The sequence below is a fragment of the Anser brachyrhynchus genome, assembly GCF_964034855.1.
Source record: "Anser brachyrhynchus genome assembly, chromosome: 8".
Classification (NCBI taxonomy): Eukaryota; Metazoa; Chordata; class Aves; order Anseriformes; family Anatidae; genus Anser; species Anser brachyrhynchus.
In genome coordinates, this window is record NC_137702.1 from 399,077 (window position 1) to 424,985 (window position 25,909).

Sequence of the window (25,909 nt, forward strand, 5' to 3'; positions counted from 1 at the left end):
ATTTAATGTCAGAAAAGCAGCACACCTAGAAGTGACAAGATCTTGCATTAATACAGTGAAGGTAGTGTGTGCTCTATTTTGTGATACATAAATAAGTTCCCAAGCAGGACTTCAGATGCCTTTGACATATCAGAAAAATACACTTATGCTTTCATCTATATGAACAGGAGTATTTTCAGCAACACCCCAGACAAGGAGGCATTCCCATGTGGTCCAAACCTTGTGCTATCTCCTTGCTCCAGCAAGCTCGACAACAGCAAGTCTGGGTCAGCACTGCATCCCTCACAGATAGTATCATGCTAACACCACACTCCTGTGTTAAGCTGATATCCATGCATCTCTAGGGATCACATCTGTGGTGATATTGCGCAGTAACAATGGCTTAGGTGAAGTAGTTCTTCAGGAGCTAGGTCAAAACCAGCTCCCCAAACTCCATTCTTGCACCAACAAGAACACATTCTTGTGCAGCTTGACTGATAAACACCAAGACAATGCACAAGATACAGATTCATAAAATATAGCTTAGTTTAATTTTGAATAGAAAATGCGAAGTCCATAACTGAAATAAAAAACTACATTCTGCTATTTTAAGTAAAATGAAAGAAACCTGTCCTATTGCCCTGGAGTTTGGCTGCTAACAGCAACAGACCTATACACAACACTGTCCTCAGATCCTGAGCACTTGTCTTGAAAGAGGAGGACACGTCCTCTACTAGAGGCATTCACTTAGCTTCCTCTAACCCACCGCTAAAACATACTCAAACTGAGATGCACCCATCTCACCGTCATCTGGGTTTTCTTCTCACATATACAGTGGAGTACTCCACAGCAACTGCTAACTTGTCTGAGACACAAAATAGGGACATTCTCATCCTTAAAAGGGTCCTTTTCTCTCCTTTCATAATAACAAAATGAAGAACAAACTTCCTCAACATTTCCTTAGTCAGCACATATTTAGTTTTAGAAAATTTTAAGTTAATTTGTAGATTTTTCATAAGAACTCTTTACCTCCAAAATCAGCAACAACTGCGTGTCCATCCTCATACAGAAGAATATTATGACTGGAAAAAAAAAGAAAAATATTTATTATAGGTAATTGTTTAATAGTCTCTTACAGTTGCTGAAAATTTTACAGTTTTTGATTCATAGCTAAAATCTTGATGACTTTAAGTCATTTACTTAAGAAAATAAATGTCTGTAGATAAATCACTTCAGCTGTCTCTCCTATTTATTGTTATAAAATACACATAAACTCTGAGAAGGCAAACCCAATAGCTTCATTAATGAAATACCAATTTCTAATCAGTACTAGATCAAAACATTTTCTGTAATTAATTATTGATCAATTATAATAGCTTTATTAAATATATGTACTTAATCACAGTGATGGAGTGAAAAGGATTTGAATATAAAAACAGTGATATTTTAAATAAAATTATGTGGACTGATTCTTTTGTCTTTTATGGCTTTCCCCTAACTGTAATTTACGCTTTCCCTAACTGTAAATTCATAGTGTCATTTCCTAATTTATGTCAATGTGTAGAAGGGCAAGAATAGATCTGAAGAGTCCCATATAGAATGGATCACTGGAAGCTAGACCTCCATTAATCTGGGGAAAAAAAAAAAAGACACAATAGGGAGTCCTATTCAATTTAATAACCATACTTTCTAATACAAATGATGCTTTCATGAGACAAAGGTACTGTATTTCTTAAAATATCTCCATCTGTTTATCCATCCCGTAGCTTTTCTCAGTGTCTAGGATGAAAACTTGTCCCTGATAACACTAATGGAGATTGGTCTGTTGATATCACCGGAGGTAAGATTTCAGTCCTGCCCTCCATTCATGTTCCAGTTCAGAAATTTAGCAAACATATTATGTACAATATATGGCCTGTTGACCAATACATAAACAAACGAAAAATAGAACCAGTCCAGCTAAGGCTGGAGGGGATCACAGGAGATGTCTAGTTTAACCTCCTGCAGAAAGCAGTCGCCTTGCTGCTGCCCCACCCGATAACCATGGTTATGCCCATCTTCGCATGCTTGGGTAAAAGTTTAGCCACTATTGAATTACTGGATTTGCTATTGTTTCCCCCCAGATTACTGTTCTACTTGCATTTATTACTGTACTATTATTTACAAACTGTTTATCTTTAAAGCTGTTGGTGTGGTGTCTGTTCCTGTAAGCCCAGTCTATCAGGGCCACCCTAAGGCCCTGGGAACGCCTGAGTGACAGAGTGGCAATGCCACAGCATAGGTCGAAATGCCAAGAGAAAGCCGAGTTAAAGAGAGGAGCCTAAATTTCCTGTGATGAGGTTTACAAAGAAATTTAAGAGTTGAAAATGTTATCAGGCACATAGGCCTTATGAGAAAGATCTGATGTCTAGAAAGAATTAACAGCAAAATTTCCCTGAACTGCAGTGTAAACAGATTAGTATCAGCAAGAATAAACAGTTACACTAAGTTCTTGAAGTCTGTTGTTAATAGCAATCGTTTCATCTTCAAAGAGAGTAAATCAAAACATGGAAGAATAACCATTTTTCTATTACTTTACAAATGAAATTTCAAACTTCTGGGTTTCACTTGATGTACGAGGCCTGTCTCACCACTCTACGAAAACACACAAGCACAGGCTAATTTTTCAAACAATAACTCAGCCAGTGGATCTCAACTATCAGTACTTATGCTGTATTTATGAATGTCAACTTGGAAAATCTACTGCAAGTTCAAGCCAATGCCCAGCGAAAAGTGGACATTGTATGCTGGTCTGTGGTCTGTGTGTAGCTCTCATCATGACAGCAGATTAGATAGCAAAAGAGGTAAGACTGGTTGATCAACCATAGCTTCTTTTTACTTAAAGATTAATTTCAGGTTAGCAGAAAGCACTAGAAAAAGATTGAAATATGTTTTTCTCCCCTTCCTGGGGAAACCCAGGACATAACAATCAGGGTCTTTAGGATCAAAGGAAAATACTCTCTTTGTAAGATGTCTGCTCTGACATCACCCTGGTGTATTACCAATGTATTGTCCTTGTATTTCATCATGAACGGCTATCACTCCCAGAGGTGCTATGCTCAGTAGACATTTACCATGGGTCCACCAGCCTCAGAAAAATTATCCAGACATATAAAGCGTGAGAACATTTTGGAGTGCACAAGGAATATAATTAACCAGAATGATAGCCCTAAGCATGCCAGACGCATTTTAGGGGTTAAATGAACTGAGGTAATTAGGATAATTTTTAATCTGAACTCATTATTAGAGTCATTAGTTTGCGAACACATCTGCTTGATGTGGAATCGCTTAAATAGTTGAGACCATAAAATATATAGAAGCTATTTTTCAGCAGCTTGATGATAACACCTTGAAAGCTGATACAGAAAAATCACCAGTCCACTAGATGGAATATTTTGATGTACAGGCTAGCCAGGATCACACACAATGGAATTACAATTTGTATTTATCATAAAAAATTACATTTGCAAAAATTGCAGTGCATTTTGATTGTGATAGTGGAACCACTTGTTGGCATGTCCTTCCAAAGCTCCCTTGACAAACTGGTCTATACAATGAAATCAGCATGCCTAGAGAGTGGTGGTTGCATCTGAGAACAGTAGCAAGGAAAGATTTGAGGCAATGGCTGGTGTCACACGGAGCACACTCTGCTTAGGACTGTGGCCATAGCTGTGGTTTGACCAAGCAGAATTTCATGGACAGAAACGCTGTGTAGCACTTGTGCGTTAAGCCCAATACTTACTGAAAATGCTGGAGTTATGTGTGAGGACTGCACTGTTGACTTCAGCTTGTTCCCTGCATCTGTTCACCTCATCTCCATGTACTACAACTACAGCTGACTGTGCACAGTGGAGAATGCCCAGGATTTCAGGCGTAGCCTAGGAGAAGCTGATGTACACTTCTGCTAAATGAATTGAGGACAGCAAGAAATCCCAGGAAAATATGATGTTTATATGTTAGGCATATATATTAAGTATTTATCTCAATATAAATCTTCATCTTTGCCCCAGTTTCTGGAGTTAGAGAGGAGGAAATAAATGCAGGAAAACTTCTGTTTGGTGAGCACTTGTATGACTTGTCTGTCAGGGCTCCTGAGATCAAAGAAATTATTTATCTAAGATAATTAGTTGTGCTGGCACATAGAGAAGTGTTTTAGTTTTAGTGAAATATTTGAAACCATAGCAACTGCAAGCCTCAGTGAATGTAAAGGATTGGATAACGAGAACTTTAACTGACTGTTGGCAGAGATCTATTTGGAAGCTTAGAGTTAAGCCTACTGGATTTATCTTAAAACTACTAGAACTGATGAGTTGAATTAGGAGATTTGTGTTGTGGTTTAAATCCATTTATTGAAGGTAATATGAAGAAAATTCAGCTTTATTTACATATTATTTGTTCAAAGACAGTGATGGAAATGGATATCTGGAGGGAAACGTAACCCTACATATGTATCCATCCTATCAATCCTGAAATGGCTACTAATATTTGCATTTACAGATTAAGGTCTTTAGGGACTACTCCAACCTTCTACGTAACAAAGGCCATTCAACCCCTCTGAATTCTTGATTCAGTTTAAGAACTGTGGCTGACCCAGATGATATGATTTGAAAAAAGAAGACGCGTTCCTCATTGGTGAGACAACTACACTGAAGGGGTCAAAAGGCTTTTTGACTGAACTGGCACAACCATCTAAATGGTTATAGCATAGCCTACGTTACTGAAATGTAGACCTTTCTGAAAGGCTTTTAGCTTAGCATGTGCCCAGCACATGCATTAAGTTTGTAACTCAGTAGTATCTGCAACAGATGTGTTATCACAATGATCTGTGAAACAAACTTCCTCTAATTGACTCTGGTCAGAAAGTACTGAAGGCTCATGCAGAATGCATATAGTCTTTCATGCAATCTTACTTACACAGAGAGGCTACCAGATTAAAAGATACTCCAAAAGTTTTGTCATCTTCTCAAAACCTAACTCATACAACTTCCTAGGAAGAACACAACAACAGCACGGCAATAACAAGAAGCTAAATGAGTTCTTGCTGATTTTTCTGCTATCTGTTCAGATCTATCCATAAGATGCATATGTTTGTTAGAGTTATTAACAAAAGGACACTGGGATGGAGACATTTGCAGGAAGTTGATAGTATAGAGACCAGGTTAATGTCACAAAGAAAATTAAACCTAAAGTTCTTGCAAATAAACTCATTTCCAACAGCAGGCTAGAAAATAAACCCAGGTATCTCAGGAATTTTTCAAGATTTCAACTTTTGTTTTTGTCCTGAATTAAGAAAATTAAGATGGAAATGAGACATTTCATAACATGCTGTGCAAGAAAAAAGACTGTTTCCTGCACACCTGTAAATACCTAAAAAATAAATAATGATTAAAGTGTTCCAGTCTGCCTTTACCCTCTATGCTGGCACATGTTATAAATTACAATAAACCCTAGAAGCTTACATTCTTCAACTAGCAAAAACACCACGTATCAAAAGGAACATTCCCAGGGGGAATTGCAATAAACTTCATGCATTACAGAAAACAAACAAAGAAACCAACCCCTCCCTCCCCAACTTCTTTGGTAGAATATAGTTCAGATGGAAAGTTTCCACAGTTCTGATCTAGGCTTACATGCAGGCTGGTCACTAGAGGGAGATGCAATGCACAATTTGTAAGCATGTGACATTACCACTGAATTTTCTTATACTGTGGATCTCTGTGATATGGATCAATTACACCCTTTGGTAACACCTATTTTAGTTTAAATGCACATGTTCATTCTGGAGAGATAATTTAAATGACATTTATTTTGCCAATACTAAGAAGTGCTGTATAGAGAAAAAGAACAAAATATGGGCAATGTTGGAATAGGTAGTATTATCTTTTTGCTGACTGTTATCTTACATAGCATTACAATTTAAGATAGTTTCATTTGTTGCTTGTGCTTGTCAATATATTGTGGAACTAAACCACTAAAGAATAATAGTCTTTATCAGGTATATATCCTTTTTTTTTTTTTTTTTTTTAAATCTTATTTTATTTCTTGTATCCAATCCTTAATAGCCCCAAAAGGGAAAATGAAAGACAAAAAAAGGAGAGATCGTTTTCCCTTCTCTCAGTCTTTTAATCCCAAGAGAATGGCAATGAGTATTAAATCAAACCAGATTCTTTGACACTCTTGGTTACATCTCCCAAAGACAGACATAGTCCTTGGTCTTTTAGAAGAGACTATTGGTTTTAAGAGCAGTGTGACACTGTAGATATAGCTTAGTGAATCTTCAAACATAAATCTTGAAAATCTATCTTTCTCCTAATACTGGCCCCCATTTCATGGCTTTTGTCTGAACTGTGGAATTTGAAGTTTGCACTTGCAGCCCAGAAAGCCAACTGTATCCCGGGCCGCATCAGAAGCATGGCCAGCTGGTGAGGGAGGTGATTCTCCCCCTCTGTTCTGCTCTTGTGAGCAGCTCTCCATCTGGGGCACTGTGTTCAGCTCTGGGGCCTCCAGCACAAGGAGGACATGGAAGTATTAGAACACGTCCAAAGGAGGGCCACAAAAATGATCAAGGGGCTGGGGCACCTCTCCTACAAGAACAGGCTGAGGGAGCTGGGGTTGTTCAGCTTGGAGAAGGCTGCAGGGAGACGTTACAGTGGCCTTCCAGTACCTAAAGGGGGCTACAGGAAAGCTGGGGAGGGACTCTTTGTCAGGGAGTGTAGGGACAGGACAAGGGGGAATGGCTTTAAACTAAAAGAGGGTAGGTTTAGAGTAGATATAAAGAAGAAATTCTTTTTTATAAAGAAGAAAGTCTTTCTTTTATCTCTCAGCATGCAAGCATCTCCTCATGCAACAAACTAACAAACTAGACAGGGATTTGTTAGGATAATTCATTCAGTCCCCAAGCACTGAATAAACACCTATATACATGTTTATACAATTATGGGCTTCTGCGAATCCATAAATGCCTTTCAGATCCATTTATTTTCTTCTTCTTCATAATATATTGAATATACAAAATGATGTGTCATTTTACTACATTGCTTACTTACCTTTGACAGCATATGGTTATCAAAACAGAAGCGTTCCCTCCCTGTATACAAATACATTTTAGCTACTCATGCTCAGAACTGGCTGTAGAAAGACTCCTATTTTCATAGGTGTGTAGCATATTTGAGCACTTTTCCAGAGGGTAGCTAACGAACAACAAAGAACTAGTTTCTCTCTCTTGGTGTTGCAGGTCTCTCTCAGAACTGAGAGGATGCCTTCAGAATAACAGAATCTCATCACAATTTATGCACTACTGTTTCAGATATGCTGTGTTAAGAAAACTATGGTTATGGAATAATAAAAGATATCTGCATGCTTAGAATTTCAGTATTTTCATATTGCTATCCACCTGGACTACAGGACTTTCACTTGGGAAAACTCCTAGTGTGACTCAAGTCCACAACATTCGATGGAGTTGTTTATGATTTGGAAAGCTGAACACAAACTTGTAACATTTATTTAATACAATGAAATTGCAGTCACTAGGAAGTTAGGAACATAAGCATACTCACAGCACCATGCAACTTCAAATTGGAATTAGGGTTTAGGATTACGATTTAGGATTAGTGGCTGAAAACCTAAGGTGAGCTAGGAGGAAAATGCAAAGCTTTTCTAAAGAGACAAAGAACACTAAATAGCCTTTTTGGAAGGCACCTACTTAATATTAAGAGAATAGAAGTTTTATGATAATCCAAGAGAATGTGAAGAGGCCAGTTGATAGTTGATGATAGATGTAAGGCAATTCCAACTTTTTAAGTGCAGATAAACTATCAAAAGATTAATATATTATTTGTTCCTTGAAGTCTCGAATACATAATGGCATTCCAAGTGAAATACATGCATTAGTCAACCAAACTTACAGCCTACATTATAGATATCAGACTATTAAGTGGTTGGTTGTGACAGCAGAGGACTGGGTTTGTTGACTCACATAATATCTCTCAGTCCTAAACTGAGTGATGACTAAATGATTCTTTTTGGTCTTATTATTTACAGAGCAGGATGAAAAAAAGACTATGTACGGTGTTTGAAAATACCTCCCAGCTGAGAAAAATGATGTTCTTTCACTCCTGTATGTGGAGAAACAGGCTATTTTGAATCTTTTTTTTTTTTTTTTTCCTAGGCATCAGTATTATTTCAGATTCACGTCTTGTTCAACATGACACTCTTAACTGAAGGTTTTTTTAGAAAAGAAGCTGAACTGTAGAATAGTTGATGACAGTTTGGAAAGCCGTAGTTTCAAGTCAATACATTGTGAAAAATAAGGGACAATAGTTTGCAACTAGGATAGCATCTAGTTATACTAAAAAGTAATCTGATTCACTTCACTGTATTTACAGCTTTTGAGATCCTTTATTCTTAACCTCACAGTGGATCTGTTGTGAACTTCACAATATCTGTGTGAAGTTATAAATGGTTGTATCCTGCAATGGGCATTGATTTCAGAGGATATTACAAACTTCTTATGTGAGCTGTAGTACATATTGATTTCATCAGTGTCCAAATTACTTTTCTTGTAATATTGACTTTTTTTTTTTCCCAAAAAGAAATATGTGTGTGCAGAACAGTCTTCACATTAGAAAGTCTGGCTTTCAAATCAGTTATAAGCATTTCTGTGCTGCCCTTCTATACCCTTAAAAATGTTTCTGAATCACATGTTGCCATGTGTACTGTATGTAGCAGAGAAAGCTGGCTAAATAAATCATATGAGCCAATAACTATCATTTGACTCATGTACTGTTCACCACATACACCAAGTTCTCACGTACACCTGTGAACTAAGGTTTCCAACACCTCTCAAAAGTACACTGCTTTTTTCAAAAGTGAATGTGTAGAAATACAGATTTAAAATCTCTACTATGATTCCCTGCTATCTCTTCCATTTTTAGAAATATAAACCCCATAAGATTGGTGCAGCATAGATATAAATGCAATTTCAAAATGCTGAAATAAGGTTTGAACTGAGAAAGGATTTCTCAGTTCCTTTCAGGGCTCAAGACACATGATATTACCAAATTATGAATGATCTGGCAGGGGTCATGCAAGAGGGCCCATGAAGGGGGCCCTCTGGTGCAGCGCCTGTCTGAGTGAACACAGACGGGCATTATTTTCCCTGTGGGAGACTGGGTAGCTCTGGGTCTGTGTGTGCATTGGTACAATTCTGCTTTCAATGCACTCTGCCCTGTCAGCAAACTTAGCACAGATACAGCACTGCAGGCATTCTTCATTTCCAGCAAGCTCAAAGCAGAGACAGTCATGCCTGTCTACACCTGCAGGCAGGCATGTCTAAAACACTTCCAAAGCAGGTCTTTGCTTTCCTAAAACCCATAACTGGATTCTGTTTTCCTCCACTGAGTACACTGTCTCTTGACCTTCCCTCTCCCCCTTTCCCTCCTGCCCATTCTCCCATCTGATCGCAAGGATCGTACGCCAGCTACAGCAAAGGCTGCTTCTCAGTGTGACTGGAGAGAATGGGATGGCTCCTTTGTATTCTTTTCTATTTTTCTGGTGCTTCACTAAGTTTTATTCAAGGTAAACACGTGGCTGTCACCAAAGCTGGATTTTAACAGGTAGTTGCATACCTCTTTTCTTTGTAGGGAGATGCAGCAAAAGGAAGGTGGCTGGCCAGAACAGCCTGTATTTTATTGCAAATGCGCAGGTGCTTCAGAGGGTATTTTAAAAGGAAATGTTCCAACAAAGACCTCCTAACATCAATAACCCCAGCACAGAACTCTCAGTCACACTGTCCTGAAGCTGGCGTGCTCTCTCTTTTCTTGATGCAACATATGGCACGTGGCCAGACGCAGCTTGTGAGAAGGGTGAACTAGTGAAACTGGTGGCACGCAGACCAACAGAGTACTGAAGAAGCCCAGTGTCGCAAAATCAGGTCACTGAGCGGGGACCTGGAGCCAAAGGTACTGACAAGACACGCTTGTCTCAGCTGCACCCTCCCCTGCTCTGTCCCTAACACTCCCTTCACCAGGCAGCGAGACCCAGGCTCTTCAAGCACTTGGGAAAAGACACCCGCGTGGTCTGATCAGGGTGCTAGACTGGAGGGTTTCCTGGCACTGACAGTGTGCACGGACAGGCAGGCCTTCTGTGTGGACTGCAGACAGCCTTAGAACTGCCTTCCTCAGACGGCGGAGGCTGGGGCATACCACCGGTGGTGGGACCTGTGCCTTTCTGAATGTGTGTTTTCAGAAAACCAACATAACGACAGAGACAGGTGTACTCTACCAGTCAGTACAAAAAGAAGTAACCATATGCTCACTGACGAGCATGGTTACAGTTTAAGATATACGGGAAAGCTAACGCTTATTTTTGGGTTCTCTAAAAGGGCTCAATGGAATCCATTTATTGTGAATTACATTTCACAGAACAGCAACAATGAATCAAAATTCATTATTATGCTACAAGGATGTCTGCAGATGTAAGCTTTTCTTTCAAAAATTGAAAAAGTTTTATTTTCCTGGGAGAGACTTTGTAGTATGCATGTAAAATAGCAAATGGAAGGCAAACTTGTGAAGAACAGGTACTAAAAATTAATAATACTGCAGCTTTGATTATTTTTCTTTGTTTGTTTCTGTGCTTGATCAAGATAAAGCACTGCCAGCAGCCAAATTAAAAAAAAAAAAAAAGGAACTTGATGCATATTCCACACAAAACATTACATTTATCCCAATTTGGTCAACTCATGTATGTCAACGTTTTGTAGGTCAGTAACACTGAAGTAACTATTTTATATGCAGCATGAATTAGGATTATTTAACAGGTGCTTGTGACATTTTAATCTGCAGAGAAGGATCCACATGCTTAAGAGGAGGTAAAATATCATTAAATGGGGGAGTTTGGGAGAGTGAGAGCCATACAACAGAGTCAGTGCCGCATGCAGATTTTTGCACACAGCCTGCCCTGAGCTGCATGAGTCCAGCACCAGGAGAAGGTCCCTTGTGTCCTGTGCAGTGGAACTGCACCAGTCTTTAATCCTAACAGATCTGCAGCTTAGGGGATCGTCTATACTTTTCCAAGCAGCTCAGAAATAGTCTGAAATTTGTTCAATATCACTTATTCTAGGAGAAAAGGGAAATCCTGAGGTTTTACACACACATTCACTTGTTTTTTGAACCACTTTGATACTATCATAGAATGCAAATACATATTACAGCAGGGACAAGATGTGCCATAAATATTAGCAACCAGAAAAGCTGAAAAGAGGTGGAATAACAGCTCCTCACTTCTATACTTAACTGGGTTTAAAAAAAAAAAAAGGGGTGATTCTGTGCCTTATACAGAAACTTGATGAGAGAGGAAGCTGTTAAAAGAAACTGGGAAGGTGAACTATTGCCACAGTTTCAAATCCTTTGGGATTTGTAAAGAATCAAGCTCAGGGACAAAACAAAATACTTGCCAAATAAATGTTTGCTAATTAAATATTTGCTAATGAAAGGCATGTACCATATCTAAGATCCAGTACAAGAATATGTATCATGACAATGAAGGCAAGATTTCTTTTGCCTTTTGTAAAATGCTTCTTAGCAGGAAAAGTGTATATAGAGTCTACTGAAAATTGATTTACTGATCAGGGAAGCTATTCCAATTGATTTAGTTTTTCAGCAAAGAACACAAGAGAGGAAGCAGAAAAACACCAATTACATGCTACCAAATAAAAGAGAAAGGCTTAGAAACTAGCATCACAGATTTTCAAAAAAAACTGAGAACATGGGGAAAGATTCACAAAATGCTTTAGCAAGGTGAAAAAAAATTACTACATAATTTTTACATAAAAGCGTATGAATGTGGATGCAACAATGCTTACATGATATTCATCAAAATGTTGACTGAACCAAGTAAAATCATGAGAGTGAAAAGTATATGAGAAAAAGAAATGAAAAAGCTGGCAGACATGGTGAAGGGAAAATGAAAGTAATGTTGATGGTCTCAACAAAAAAAGCGTAACTCGACCATATTAGAGCTATAGATATGAGCAAGAACAGTTAGATGAGGAATACAATTTTACCAAATCATAGTTTTTAGGACAGATAAACTTAAGCTCTCCCAGCCAGGACTTCCACAAATCAGTATCTTTAAGATTTCTAGTTTCACTTGAACCCAAACCTGAGGATAATAAATTTTATTATAAAAATATAATGGTTACAGTGTAACCATGACTCTCATCATTTATATTAAATCTGATTTTAACTTCCATATATATTTTCTATCAAAAATATTTAAGCAATTTTAGTATGACATGTGGAATTGTTTTGAGACCCCCACCAGATAGCAAATGAAAACATTAATCAAATGTAAGGCTAACTAGAGAGACTCTCAAATGTTGTACCCTTGCTTGAATGTAGGCACATGAATCATGCAAAAGTACAAACTTTTCTGTGGCCTCAGTTTAAATTTGGCCTCTGTCAGTAGCAACAAATATTATCACGATTTCTTGATGTGAAGAAAATGTATTGAGCCCTAGCTCCAACTTCAATCTTTTCAAGGACTGTATAGGCTTTGAATAAACCCAGCCTGACAATAAGCTCAGTCAAGACCTGGTTTGACAGTTTTTGTGAAGAAGCCAAGAAATCAATAAATAGACCCTCTCACCCTGTCTTTACATGGCATACATAAGTGCTTCTAACAAAACAATGCTGAAATGCCCATCTTGGTGCTGAGTGTATGAACATATCTGAAAGCAGGCGGTAGTCTCCAGCAGGAGTTTGTCAGGCCATTACCTCCAGTGAACACTGTACTTACCAATTTTTCTAAGGCAAAAACATATAACCCACAGAAATAAGGTTTAGAAGATTCAGCTCACAAACACTATTGTTACCTCAATGGCACTTGGAAATCTGAAAACCACAGATGATGCAAAAGGAACTCTGTTTTGAGAAATGCAGGAAGATAAATTTGATCTGAGCTGACAGAAGGTTAATAATGAGTTCAGGAGAATCACAATTAATTGTCTTCTGTTAAGGCCACACACAGTTTGAAACGGTGAGACCAAGCATCGTTCTCTTCATGAAGCAGAGGAAAGAAAAAAAGATGAAAGAATCAAAGTGCGTAATCACCCTGGCTTTTACAAAAGCAAGTAGTTCTGCGAGCCTGGCAGATACAATTTCTCTTTCTAAGGACAAGAGACAGAGAAAGAATATTCAGTGCATGTTCCTTTCCCAAAGAACAGGGCCATGAAAAGATCCTTCTACCTTTAATACACTGTAGGTTTAATGAAAGGCAACTGCTATTTTAAGGTTTTAAGGGGATTTTATAACAAAGAGGAGTTGCAGACACCATCCCCATTACCACCAGGCTTCCATCCTCTCTTTCATCTTTCTCACTAAGCCAGCTCTCAGAAACTTTTACAGATAGTTACAGCCATCAAATGAAGGTTAGTTTCTCAAAGGCTTAGTCCAACCATGTCCAGCTGTTATGGCTTAAATTAAATTGATACTAAAATAGTCTTTTATTATTATTATTATTATTAAAGTGTTATAATCATTGTGACTACAATCGCTCACCGCTATAAGACTTGATTTACGTAGTAATAAGCTGATAGATGCCACCATTTCTGATAGCTGTCAGAACTTCTTTTCCAAAGCTGGAAAGCAAAATAAAACTCCCAATTATTCTTAAAACGGCAGAAGGATAACCCCTTTTCCAGGGTAGAGACATGAAAGATTCGTTTTCTTCTCTGTTCCATCAAGCCATGTTGCAGATTCATTTAATGCATTATGTGCATTGCATTAGATTTCAGAACTCACGTAGAGGGTTACAAGCTATATGAAAATGAAAGGTAAAAAAAAAATATATGGCTTCTGAGAAGCCACTGGCAAAACTTAACACGAAAGGGTCAGAATTTCATTCTTGGTCTTTCTGTTCAGTTATCATAAAGATTTTCATCTAGTAATTGTGTCTGTGGGCTGACTGGGACTCATGCTGAAAACATGACTTCTGCTCTTACACTAAAAAGTTTCAAAAGTTAAGCTACTCTCAGCACTGTACATCAGCTACACTGATGTCCTTATAGCAATTTATCTTTTGACCCTTACAAATGTGATCTGGAATAAGTTCTGTTAGGCAATGATATACTTTTGGGCTCTCTAGTGAGACACTTTTTTGTGTGTGTGGAAAACATTATTTAAAAATCCTTTTGTGCAGAAGCAGTTTTCTAACAGACAGTAGTGACAAGGCATAACACTGAACCATAAGGTTTGGATCTTTTGCAGTCCTGAGAGAGTTACTTAGACTGTAGCATTCAGATGTGGGGGTTTTGGCTTGTGCCATGATAGAGACAAGAAGCCCAGCTCCAAAAGAAAGCATCTCACTCTGAGCTCCAAAGTTTGATGGCCTGAAAGTAAACTATGAAAGTATGTGGTTATATGAAGGAGACACAGTAAGAAAGTAGAAGATGTGTAAAGTCAGAGATAGTGGCATGACAAGAAGGAATCTTGAGTGTTAGGAGGAGGACATTGATGCTATGCAGTGGAGAATCTAGGTATATGGTATTTTATAGGTACATAAAGGAAAAAATAAAAATAAGGTAGTAAGAAGCCATTCTTCTAACTGGTCATTTTTGCAGGTTGATATCCAGGTTGCTTTGTGCACAGCAACTTCTAGTGAATCCACCTTTAATTTAAAAATTGGACACTCATTAAGGCCTGAACCAGCTTTTTTCTTTAACTTTTTCAAAAGTCTCTAGGACTGGTGGAGCCACCTTGATGTTATAAACAGCTATATTTTTTTGAGAAAAAAGTTTAATGTAGATAACATCTGTCCAGTGCCAAGCTCTTCCTCACTCAACAGGAAGTTTATAATATCAGCAGTTTCTCTTTCCCCTTAGTCCGGACTTTGTCGTACAAGATGGGCTAGGATCCATTTGCCAAAGGGCGCATAGTTAGAAACTGTTAGCATTCCTGCCTTGGGCCCAAACTGAAGAACTGAAAACTCCTCTTAATACTGAGGACTTAGATGGGATACCTTGTAAAAGAAAATGATGACAATTAAAAGGCAGGAAATTGTTCACACCATTGTGCAGATATCCCGTGGGAGAGCAAAGCCCAAAAATTCCCAGTCAGAATACTTTTGTATTAGAAGACTAGCAGAACCAAGAAGCATGTTTTATCATTAGCAAAAGGAGGCATTTTTACGTAAATATCTCACAATTCAATACAGTTAGGTATTTCACCATCCTTCACTATAATATGCACATCATGATACTATTTTCATAGCTAGGAAAGCAAGAAGAGACCTTCTGAGAACTCAGGTATCAGCAAAGATAAATGAATGAGTGCACAGACCTGCACTAGATCTTACCTCTTACAAGTGATCCAATCATAGATGTTTTTAACTGTAACAAATGTATCAAATAAACGAATAAACAGTGATATAAACTGGTAATTATGGGGAAATATTTAAAGTAAAGAAAAAAAAGACAAAACAAACAATGGGAGGGAAATCAAGTAATGAAAGAAAATGACTGTTATTTGAAAGCACTGTGCTATGCTATAAATAAACTGAGAATTCTCAAGTGGAAAATTAAAAACTCCAACAACTCCAAAATAACCAAACAGATTAAAAAACTGTTTGCATCCATCTTTCCAAAACAGTAGAAGAAAGTATATGCCTTAATGGGAAATCCAAACAACAAGACAGAAACAAGTGAATTGTGTCCAGTATTTCATCATCTCTGTTATAACAAAGATAGTCTCCAAAATGCCAAACTGTCAGGACTGAGCATTCTCTATATTAAGGAGAACCAGCAAGACTGGGAGACAGAAACTGACAAAACATTAGTTGACTTTATCAAAAGCTGACTTAATTCAGGACATACCCCTGAAAACTAGAAAACTATGATATAAGGAACTGGTAACACAACAAGAAAGAAGAGACTTGATGGTAATCTGCCACCTGTGGAGAAGATATTTTAAGCTGTTAAGAAGATCAAGAGCTGCAACATTTCCTTTAGTAAAAGCACCACCTGGTTAAGAGCAGCCAACAGGTGCAGGGAGGGAACATACTTGGGGCTCACCATTTTTTTTTTTTTTAATTTTTATTTTTTGGATTCTCTCAGCATGCCACTGTCAGGGCAGATATAAATGCGGCAGAGTGGACAGCCTGTCCACTTACTGCCTGTCTTTGCTCTGAAGGTGAAGGCATGATCTGAGTAGTTTCTGACTGCCAGATTACGCTGCACAACGACCAAATACTGCTCAGCTGGTAAAACAAAGATGGAGGATTCTCACCTGGATCAGCGTTGCACTGACAGCCTGTGCTTGAGACAGGCATTATTTACAAATGTAGTCACGAATACACTTTGTTCTATCCCTTGTAAGATTTCCCTGAAACCTGAATTCCTCCTTAACTGGTCAGACTTTTGTCCTGCAAAACTTTGCAGCCAAATCATTTGATAATTGTAATCAGTTCAAAATGCATTGAAAGAGAATTCAAAGTGCACTTTGGAGTTTGACTGTCCCAGTGTCTTCTGCTAATTCATGGAAATGTGTGAATAAGTGATTTTTGTGAACTGTTTTGTTTTGCATTGACTCAGAACATTTTATGGAGCATAACCTCATTGAATAAAAATGGGGAGCAGATATTTCTCAACAGAATTACACTTGTTCATGTGATGAAACATTCAATTTTTTTTTTTTTTTAGAATTAAGTTCTTAGTTTCACTTAAAAACTTAGAAGTAAAAATTAAAAGAATAGCAAGAATAGAAAAAATTATTTAAATTGTCAAAATAAAGCATTTCAAAGGCCTCTAAAATGTAGGTTTAGACTTTCTTAGGCTACAAGAATTTTGATAATTGACATAGCTTTGAAAGTGTTCAGTCAATCAAAGCAACGTATAAAATAAAATTTGGCAAATTTTATGTAGCTCTGTTACAGTAAAATTGCAGAATATGGTTTATACTAATATACTTCTATTAGGTCTCCATACAGTCAGTATATACAGATAAATAAATCAGGTCATCAATATTCTCCTAAACATCATATGAACATCATATCCACACAGAAACACCATATCTGCACATCTAAATCAAGTAATTGGGTGTGTAATTGGCAATGGTTACAAGAGGTTAATTTCTGTTTAACTTCTTCAGTATGCAGGGATGTTTTTTTCTTTCATAACCACAAATAGAGATATTTCATTTAATAAAGGGACCTCAAGAGCATTTTTAAAAGTACTGTTTTGAAGCAAAATTTCTTGGGGACTGAGAGAAAATTCAGATATAATTCATATATAATATAATCGTTATATATATGCCTGGCTCTCAAATTTCTCACAATGGGCCCCTGCAAGAGAAAGGATACCAAGTGAGGTCAGCTTTGGCTTGCATGTCTATGACTGTTCTTATATACAGATCTATTCTCTCTCTTCCTCCCTCCCCCCTCCCCGGTATTCATGTCATGCTTTAAATCTCAAGAAAACTCCCATTTATAAAGAACAAATGTATTTGTCCTTCAAATATATAACCATTTGAAGTCCCTTAATTTATAGGTGTCCTTTGTAGTGTTGTCACTGTAGGTACACTTGAAGCAAGAAAACTGAACCTTTCATGTATGAAGGCCATGTTCTTCTCTTGAAGATGCCAATACCAATGTACAGAAAATGGCTTGCTGTCTCTTTTATATCTTTCCTTCACAAATTGATACCAGAACCCTGAGCTAGGCATAGTCTCACAATCAGTTTACTTTTTCACTCAGCAAGGGAAAAATTAATCTCCTTTTCCCCCCAAAATGAGTGTATTTCACAAGGAATTTTTCAATGCACCTTTCAATATTGCTAGGAAATGAAAACTTGGAGCAAGACATGGGCAAATGTTCTTCATTGTATCATCATAACCCTATAGGACCAATCACTTGAGGTATAAACAAAATGAACACTTCTTAATTCTATTTAAAACAAGCAGTAAAACAAATGGCAAATGAAGAAAGGTATGCCTGATACTGAAGAAAACCCATTTTGTAACTCAATTCATCCTACTTTTTAAAAAATTATTTCCGTAGAACTTTCTTGTCACAGTGATCATATATATACTTGAAGGAGCTGTTTGCAAACAACCTACTGTGGCCAAAAAGTGCAACAGCTGTTCAGCACTAACTTCTTTGTCTAGTTGCTTTTCTTGATATATGCCTATAGGTAATTTTGATTAGTCTGCTCCCAAAGCAGAATTTAGCACAGAATGGCTAGTTTAAGTGAATTCTGGTATAGATATAACACAAAGAAATTCCACTCAGTAGAAATGTTTCTTGTTTCTAAGAAATACTGAACATCGGTGGGCCAAATGTAAGAAGATAGTTTTTTGTTTGTTTGTTTGTTTTTAACAGTTGCATCCTTCAGTGAAAATTACAGTTCAGCAAATGTGTCTCATGAAGTTTGCATAAAAACAGTGAGTATATTTCAAATCAGTTTCACTTCCAGAGGGAAATCTGGGTAACCGACTCAGGCAGACTCCCTTGTCAGTCTAGACTGACTCTAATGTAGACTACCTAATGTAACAGTGCGAGTATAAGCGTTAGGCAGTTAATCTAAACTAGCTGGCTACTCCCTCCTGGAACAAGCCTAGGCTCATCCCATTTCAAGACAGGCTCCTAAGATGAATGGAGGGATTGCCTTCTGCAGGTCAAGAAGTATTTCTGTTATTGACCTTAGGGGGACTAGTGACTATTTTAAATTAGGTCCCAAATTATTAGAGGGGTAATTGGTGAAATGAATCATATAATTCCTTGGATTCCAAATATACACTGGGAGGATATACCACATTGCATAAATTGTAAAAAAGCAATCCTGCACGATTAATATATACAAATAGGATGTAAATAGTTCGCAATTTCAGATAAGAAATCTGTCAATTAATTATTAGCATGAAATTGACTACTATGTGTCAAGTCATTCAAGTAAAATGTATTAAAGCCTCCAGTAAATGTGAAAGTATCATGTTCCATTTACCCAGTCCAACTGATGCAAGCAGACCCTCCTCCAAGCTCCAAGAGTTTTAATGAGATACCATACAGTTACAAGAGTCTGCAAGCATAGGTGAGACTGTAGACCATTGCTGTTCCTTTGAAGCTTCATATTCCCTGAATTTTAGAATAAAGAAAGACAGTTACCTGTTCAAATCACGATGTATGATTGGTTGTGTGAGATTGTGGAGGTACTCCATACCTTTAGCTACATCTACAGCAATGATTAATTTAGACTGCAGATCGAGAGTTCTATATATTGAAAAAAAAATATAGTATTACTCAAAGTTAATAAACAGACAAAAATAAATGTAAATCATTCTTATCTGTAAATCCTGGAACCTTTAATGTTGTTTTGAATACAAAATAATATTATATAATCTGTGTAATGTAAATGTATAGAATATAACAAAATGACTACATTTTTTTTGATTAGTTATTAATTTCCCTTGTGCACCCAATAATCGGAATCAAAGCCAATTTTTTTCTATTGTGTTCCTTTTACTATTGTTTCATAGTGAAATGATTAGCATTCACATCAGTACAAATTTACTTGTCTTTCAAATTCTGTACCACAAGCCCTAGCAAAGACCAAGTGTAATACCTCTTCTGTTCATGAAGCAGGGAGAAGAGTGATCCTCCAGAAATATACTGAGTGACTATTGCAAACTGACTTGGGTCATCTAAACAAGCTCCAACAAACTGGATGACACATGGATGATTCAGTCGACAGAGAATGGAAACTTCACGGCAAAACATGTCCACATCAGATTTGGAGCAGTAGGTATTGGCTCGGTAGCTTAGAATTTACATGAGACAAAATTAAGACAAAAACATAATAAAATCATTATGAAAATACTTCAAACTAAGTCATCAACCAAGTGGAATGGAAAAGGCTGGCAAGCTTACCGTTTAATTGCTACAATTTTATTTCTGCATCGTCCCTTATATACTTTTCCAAAAGACCCTAAAATAATTTAAAATAAATATGATAAGGTATTTCTTATGAACATCAGACATTTAAAATGGAGGCATTCTTATTTCTGGTACCTGAGCCGATAATCTCATGGAACTCTATTTCAGAGAGCTGAAGATGGAAGTGCGATGGCAAACCAGCACGGAGGAGAAGAACATCTGCCTTTTCTGCAAAAGAAAACAGTTATCTTATTGGTAAAATGCAGGGTCACACAGAAGTACAGAATATAAGCATTTAACTTCACAAAACCATTACAAAGTAAAAACTGATTTTTCTCCTGTAAAGTGGTTGCCTGGTAATCCTATTCCTTTTTCTTTCAAAATAAACCCCAATAACAAATAAATAATTGCAACATTACAGATGCCTTGGGCCTTCTTGGGTTTAAAATCTTACGTACATACAGAATCTGAATTTTGCAACTTAATTTAGTTAACGAACATCTCTCTCTTGTTAATCTATTTGGCTTATTACTATAAAGTTCATCAGAATATTTCTCAATGGAACATTTCAATGCTGCTATGTAAAGGACATAAGGATTTGATTAAACCCAGACTGACCACTTGAAATAGAAAATTGAAAGGACCACCAAAAGTGAAATATTTTGAAGTACAGATATTCATCTGAATGTTTTATCTACAGGTGTTTCAGAATAAAGCAATTTATTCATGGATGTGTGTGTATTTCATAAGTACTAATTCACATCCCTTTCTCCTAAAAACCAACAAAATATACATTTTAAAGAAAATGAAAGTAAGACGCATAGAGGAATTATCGTGCTGTTGAGCACCTCTGCAGACACCAAGAAGAAAAATTTCAACATAATTGTTTCCTGAAATTATCCTAGGGAGATATAGCTACTGCTTATGCACAACACTACATTTTTGAATGAAAAGAAATCCAGGAATAATTAATCTTGTGTGGTACATTTAGGCTGAAAAACACCTTGGGTAGAAGAGTATAAAACTCTGAGTTTTCCCTTGCCATTGAGAATACCTTTAGTCATGCTTTTAATTTTTCCTAGAGGGGATGGAACTGACACATAGGAACCATCTGAAATAAAAGAACAGAATGAGTTTTATGGAATTCAAAGATAGTATAAGCATACTGATAAGTATACAGATAAATTAACAAGGCAATGATTGCTTAAAGAACAACAAGAACAACAAAACCAACACCAGGATGAACATACATACAAGTATTCACAAACAAAAGATTGTGGCATGTTATATTGCTGCATTGGTCAAAGAGAAGCTTGACATGAGCTGGCAATGTGTGCTTGCAGCCCAGAAAGCCAGCTGTATCCTGGGCTGCATCAGAAGCATGGCCAGCTGGTGAGGGAGGTGATTCTCCCCCTCTGTTCTGCTCTTGTGAGCAGCTCTCCATCTGGGGCACTGTGTTCAGCTCTGGGGCCTCCAGCACAAGGAGGACATGGAAGTATTAGAACACGTCCAAAGGAGGGCCACAAAAATGATCAAGGGGCTGGGGCACCTCTCCTACAAGAACAGGCTGAGGGAGCTGGGGTTGTTCAGCTTGGAGAAGGCTGCAGGGAGACGTTACAGTGGCCTTCCAGTACCTAAAGGGGGCTACAGGAAAGCTGGGGAGGGACTCTTTGTCAGGGAGTGTAGGGACAGGACAAGGGGGGATGACTTTAAACTAAAAGAGGGTAAGTTTAGATTAGATAGAAGAAATTCTTTAACTCAGAGGGTGATGAGGCACTGGCAGAGGTTGCCCAGAGAAGTTGTGGATGCCTCATTCCTGGAAGTATTCAAGGCCAGGTTGGATGGGGCTTTGAGCAACCTGGTCTAGGGAAAGGTGTACCTGCCCATGGCAGTGGGTTGGAATTATATGATCTTTAAGGTCCCTTCCAAAGCAAACCATTCTAAGATTCTTGAATGTGATTTGTTTATAGCTTCACTAAACTCTGTAGAACAATATTGAATTTCACTAATGTTAAGAAGGGCCAATGTAGTGTTTTATATCAGATTTTGTAAAGGTACTCAGATCGTATTAATAAATTCTGACAATTGGGCTGCCAGTAAATTGGTCTGTTCAGCTCACTAAGTAGATGTTTCAAAAGACCTCAGCTTTGTGTACCATAAATTTCATCTTGTTTTTCTACTTAAACTGGAGCTGAATTCTTTTTAACAGTCAACATTAAAAGTCCCTCTGGATGTTTTAATGCCAAAATGGATGTCCAATGCATGAATAAACTTGGTCCTCTAAAGATTTACATGAACTTGATATGTACAAAACCTAAACCTGGAACAAGTTAAACTCCTCTGTAGATATGGAAAGGTAGGAAGGAGAATGATCCTGTTGCTGACTGTCGGGTTCTTCCTATTTACGTGACAGGAAGTCAATGACCTGGACAAGCTGCAATGTATAACATATTTACCTCCTCCATAGGAACATTCTCAAAACACTGTAAAATGTTTTATCTATCTGCTTGAATTAATATTCTTCTTGCCACTTGCCATACAGATGCCAATACAAATGAGTAATTTTGTAGCAAAAAAGGATAACTAATTCTTCCCAAGAGTGAATTAGATATCTAAAGATATTAAAAAATATGAAAGGGACTGAGCATGGAAATATACTGAATGTCAGTAATCAAAGAAACATCAGAGGTAGACAACAAAAAGAGAATGGCTAAACAAGGTATTAAGGATGTAAAAAGCTATGAGTAATGATTACTAGGAAATGATCATCTCACAGCTTTTAGCTTTTCTTCCTAGCGAGGAATAGAAACTGACAATTCTATTTTCAGATAAAGGAAGAATTTTGACAGAAAAAGGGGATATATGATACGTGGAAAATGGGGATTCTCATGACACTAGTTTTCTTTGTGCCACACAGAATAGATCCAATGCTCCTTCACATTGGTGGAACACTCCCAGAGACTCCCAGTGGTCTTTGGATCAGACCATTCGATTGGCAATTAAAGTGATTTCTCAGACCATACCTCCCCCAGGCTGTGAATATTCATTACATGGTGATTCATCTTGAGGTCGTTTATAATGCTTCAGAAGGGTCACAATGGCATCATGACCTAAAGAAAGAGGGAATATAGTATTTGTAGGTAAACTCAATAGTCACTTTAAAAATCAATTTATATAAAATCAGGGGATTAAAAGAAAAAAAAAAGAACTGTGTCTCTAAAACATGTAAGCAAGGATGCAGCAATGCTAATCTAAAATTTAATATAATTTTTAACTACAGAAATACTGGGAAAATACCTACCAATAAAAGCAAGCATATTATTTTGAGTTCACCTAATACTAACATGTGATACATGGCAATAGAAAAAAAAAAACTGCTGCAGAAATATATGAATGGAGGTTGATCGTAGTCTTCAAGAAGCCTTAGAAGGGAAACCAATGCCTGAAAATATTTCAGTTATGGTGTTCTAAACTGGACAAAATGTTTACACTATATTGCTGTAGACAGTTGCTATACTCGTCATTCTTCTTGTAAAGAACCAGAGGTCTGTGTGCGCACAATATACTCAGTCTCTTAGATGTCTGATGTACAAAATTCTGCTTGGTAATGCTCAAAAATCCTTTCTAAGCCTTTCAAAGCTCTCTTTTTATTTATTTGTTTATTTATTTTTCTACAGTATTTTTCGTACAGAATATTTTGCCAATATCATGTTTTTGAAAGGCCCTTAAAGTCTCCTGTTTTACTTCATTACAATCATTCTCATAATAAATAGTACTGCAATGGTTTGGAGGATGGGGGAATGTCCCAGAGTCCTCCAAATTTAACTTGTATTTTTCCCCATTCCCTGGAAAACATACAGAAAAAACAGCATTTTGGAGTTCTTGTTTTGTGCTCACTGTAAAGGGCTGGGCTCAGCATTGCTTATTCATACACACAAGCCAATAGGAAATGTTCCTGATTGCTGCTTACAAATGTGAGAGCAGGCAAGAAGAAAAAGACCTCATGCTTTTGCAATAAGGTCATGATGCTTTGATCATGTACCAACTGCTATCTTTAATTTCAATAGCTCTTGCAGCTCCATTTAATTGGAGCAGTTTCCTGCCTGCTCAGTGACAAAGCAGAAAAGGTAAGTAAGCCTTTTTTTTTTTCCCCCTCTCATTCTGTTATTAGAAACTATCTTCTCCAGGAAAGATGTTCTGCTGGCTCAGTATGCTGCTAGGAACATGAGCTCACACCAAAGAGTGTCGGAAGAGGAATACTTCTCTAAAACATAGGAAATTAAATCAAGGACAGGTTTCTACAGATAACAGCTTTATGGACATCCAAACTCATAGGACGCTTGAGATAAATGTTTGAAGTGTTATTGATTAAATTAACATAAATGCTAGCCCGAAGATGGAAACTTCGTCACTAAAGCAATTAAGAGACTACTTAAATATCCTTTCACAGTCCATAAGCATGGCAATGCCAGGAATAATAAACTGCAGGGTAGTCCACATAAATACATGGCTGTTGAGTACTCATGGGAGTCCTTCATAAACTGCCCCAACATGGGTCCGTAACACGGGGTCCATCCATCATGGCTTGCAAAGGATCCTCTGCTCTGGCACCTGGAGCAGCCCTTCCCCTCCTTCTTCACTGACCTTGGTGTTTGTGGGATTGTTTCTCTCATGTTTTTCTTGCTCCTCTCACTGCTGTTGTGCAGCAGGTTTTACCTTTTCTTTATTTTGCTCTCCCAGAGGCACAGCCAGCATTGCTCATTGGCTCAGCTCTTGCCAGCAGTGGGTCCCTTTTGGAGCTGGCTAGACCTGGCTCTTTTCTGACATTGGGCAGCTCCTGGTGTCTTCTCACAGAGGCCACTCCTGCAGATCATCCTGCTACCCATCCCTTGCCACATAAACCCAACACACTGTGCAGCTGACATATGGACGGTATACCAGGAACCATGGAAAATGCTCTGCTTTGATCCACATTTGCAAGAACTGAAGATTGCTAACTCTGATGTGTTGTTCCTTTTAATGCCTCCTTCATTAATAAAATTAAAGCTCTTCACGTATGTCCCAGCAGCCTTTCTGAACAGGCTCTGTTTCCTGTTTTAGCAGCACATAAATACTTCTGTCCTTGACTTTGTGTTGAAGTAAATTCATGTTCAACAGAATATCTGGGAAGATAAAAATAAGGGCTTGTTTTTATAACCCTTCATGCCATGAACTAGAAAGCAGATGGTGAGAGCTCTCAGTCTACAGGGACTGAAGGGTTATTTTGTGCTCTTATCTCCTGCCTATGCTGTTCCTATGAATTTTGTAGTGAAAACCAGAAAATTGAAATACCTTTCTCATAAGCCCACATCAAACAGGTCTGCTCATCCTTTTCTCCACTGGACCTGCTGGGATCACAAGCTACCAGATTCATATCAGCTCCATTATCCAGTAAAAACTGTACTAGACGAATATGACCATGATAGCAAGCACAGTGTAATCCTAGAACATCAGAGAAGCATGGTAAGGACAACTGTCAGAACACCATAATAGGACTTGCAGCAACACCTATAAAGAATAAACTAATTTACCTGATAAAGGAATATATTATGAAACAAAAACCTGAGGCAGGAGATGGAAAAATAATGCTGCAAGAACCAATCTATTGCCTGCTATACAACATGTCAGCGTTTACTCTACCACCTACAAATCACATTTAACAACTTTGCATTTGAGGAAAAACAAGTAGAAGTAAAGAAGCCTTTTTTTTTTTTTCTTTGCCTGTAGTAGAGACATGGAGGCATGCAGCCCTTTAGACACTACATCCTCTATGCACCGTCCCTAGCAGAATAATAGGCCCAATTCTTAGACCTGCTTAGAAGTCTAACTATGGGAGAATCACTTTACATCAGGTTTTACTAGTCATATACAAGCTGGCATATCCTCACTGAACTCAGCACTTTTAAGCCTGTTTGAAAATATATTTTAAAAA

General features: G+C 37.6%; 1 protein-coding gene and 1 long non-coding RNA gene across 4 annotated transcripts in view; one reads left to right on the forward strand and one right to left on the reverse strand.

Annotated features, from left to right (window-relative positions):
• Positions 1 to 25,909, reverse strand: part of LOC308198929 (serine/threonine-protein kinase TNNI3K) — a 73,956-nt gene that overhangs the window by 21,822 nt on the left and 26,225 nt on the right. For both annotated transcript variants that reach the window (XM_080602194.1, XM_080602193.1), the window contains exons 11-18: positions 25,270 to 25,419; positions 22,962 to 23,048; positions 20,993 to 21,049; positions 20,074 to 20,166; positions 19,933 to 19,990; positions 19,628 to 19,822; positions 19,171 to 19,275; positions 1,009 to 1,061 (exon numbers count right to left, since the gene is read on the reverse strand). In XM_080602194.1, coding sequence (XP_080458320.1) covers positions 1,009 to 1,061; positions 19,171 to 19,275; positions 19,628 to 19,822; positions 19,933 to 19,990; positions 20,074 to 20,166; positions 20,993 to 21,049; positions 22,962 to 23,048; positions 25,270 to 25,419 — 798 coding nt within the window. The remainder of the gene's footprint in view (positions 1 to 1,008; positions 1,062 to 19,170; positions 19,276 to 19,627; positions 19,823 to 19,932; positions 19,991 to 20,073; positions 20,167 to 20,992; positions 21,050 to 22,961; positions 23,049 to 25,269; positions 25,420 to 25,909) is intronic.
• On the forward strand, positions 1,068 to 20,982 carry LOC308198934. 2 transcript variants are annotated; one of them, XR_013954290.1, is made up of 4 exons: positions 1,068 to 1,819; positions 18,388 to 18,449; positions 19,645 to 19,803; positions 20,107 to 20,982. It is a non-coding gene; the product is annotated as an uncharacterized lncRNA (long non-coding RNA). The 2 variants fall into 2 exon arrangements; XR_013954291.1 differs by lacking the exon at positions 1,068 to 1,819 and having other exon boundaries at positions 17,223 to 18,449.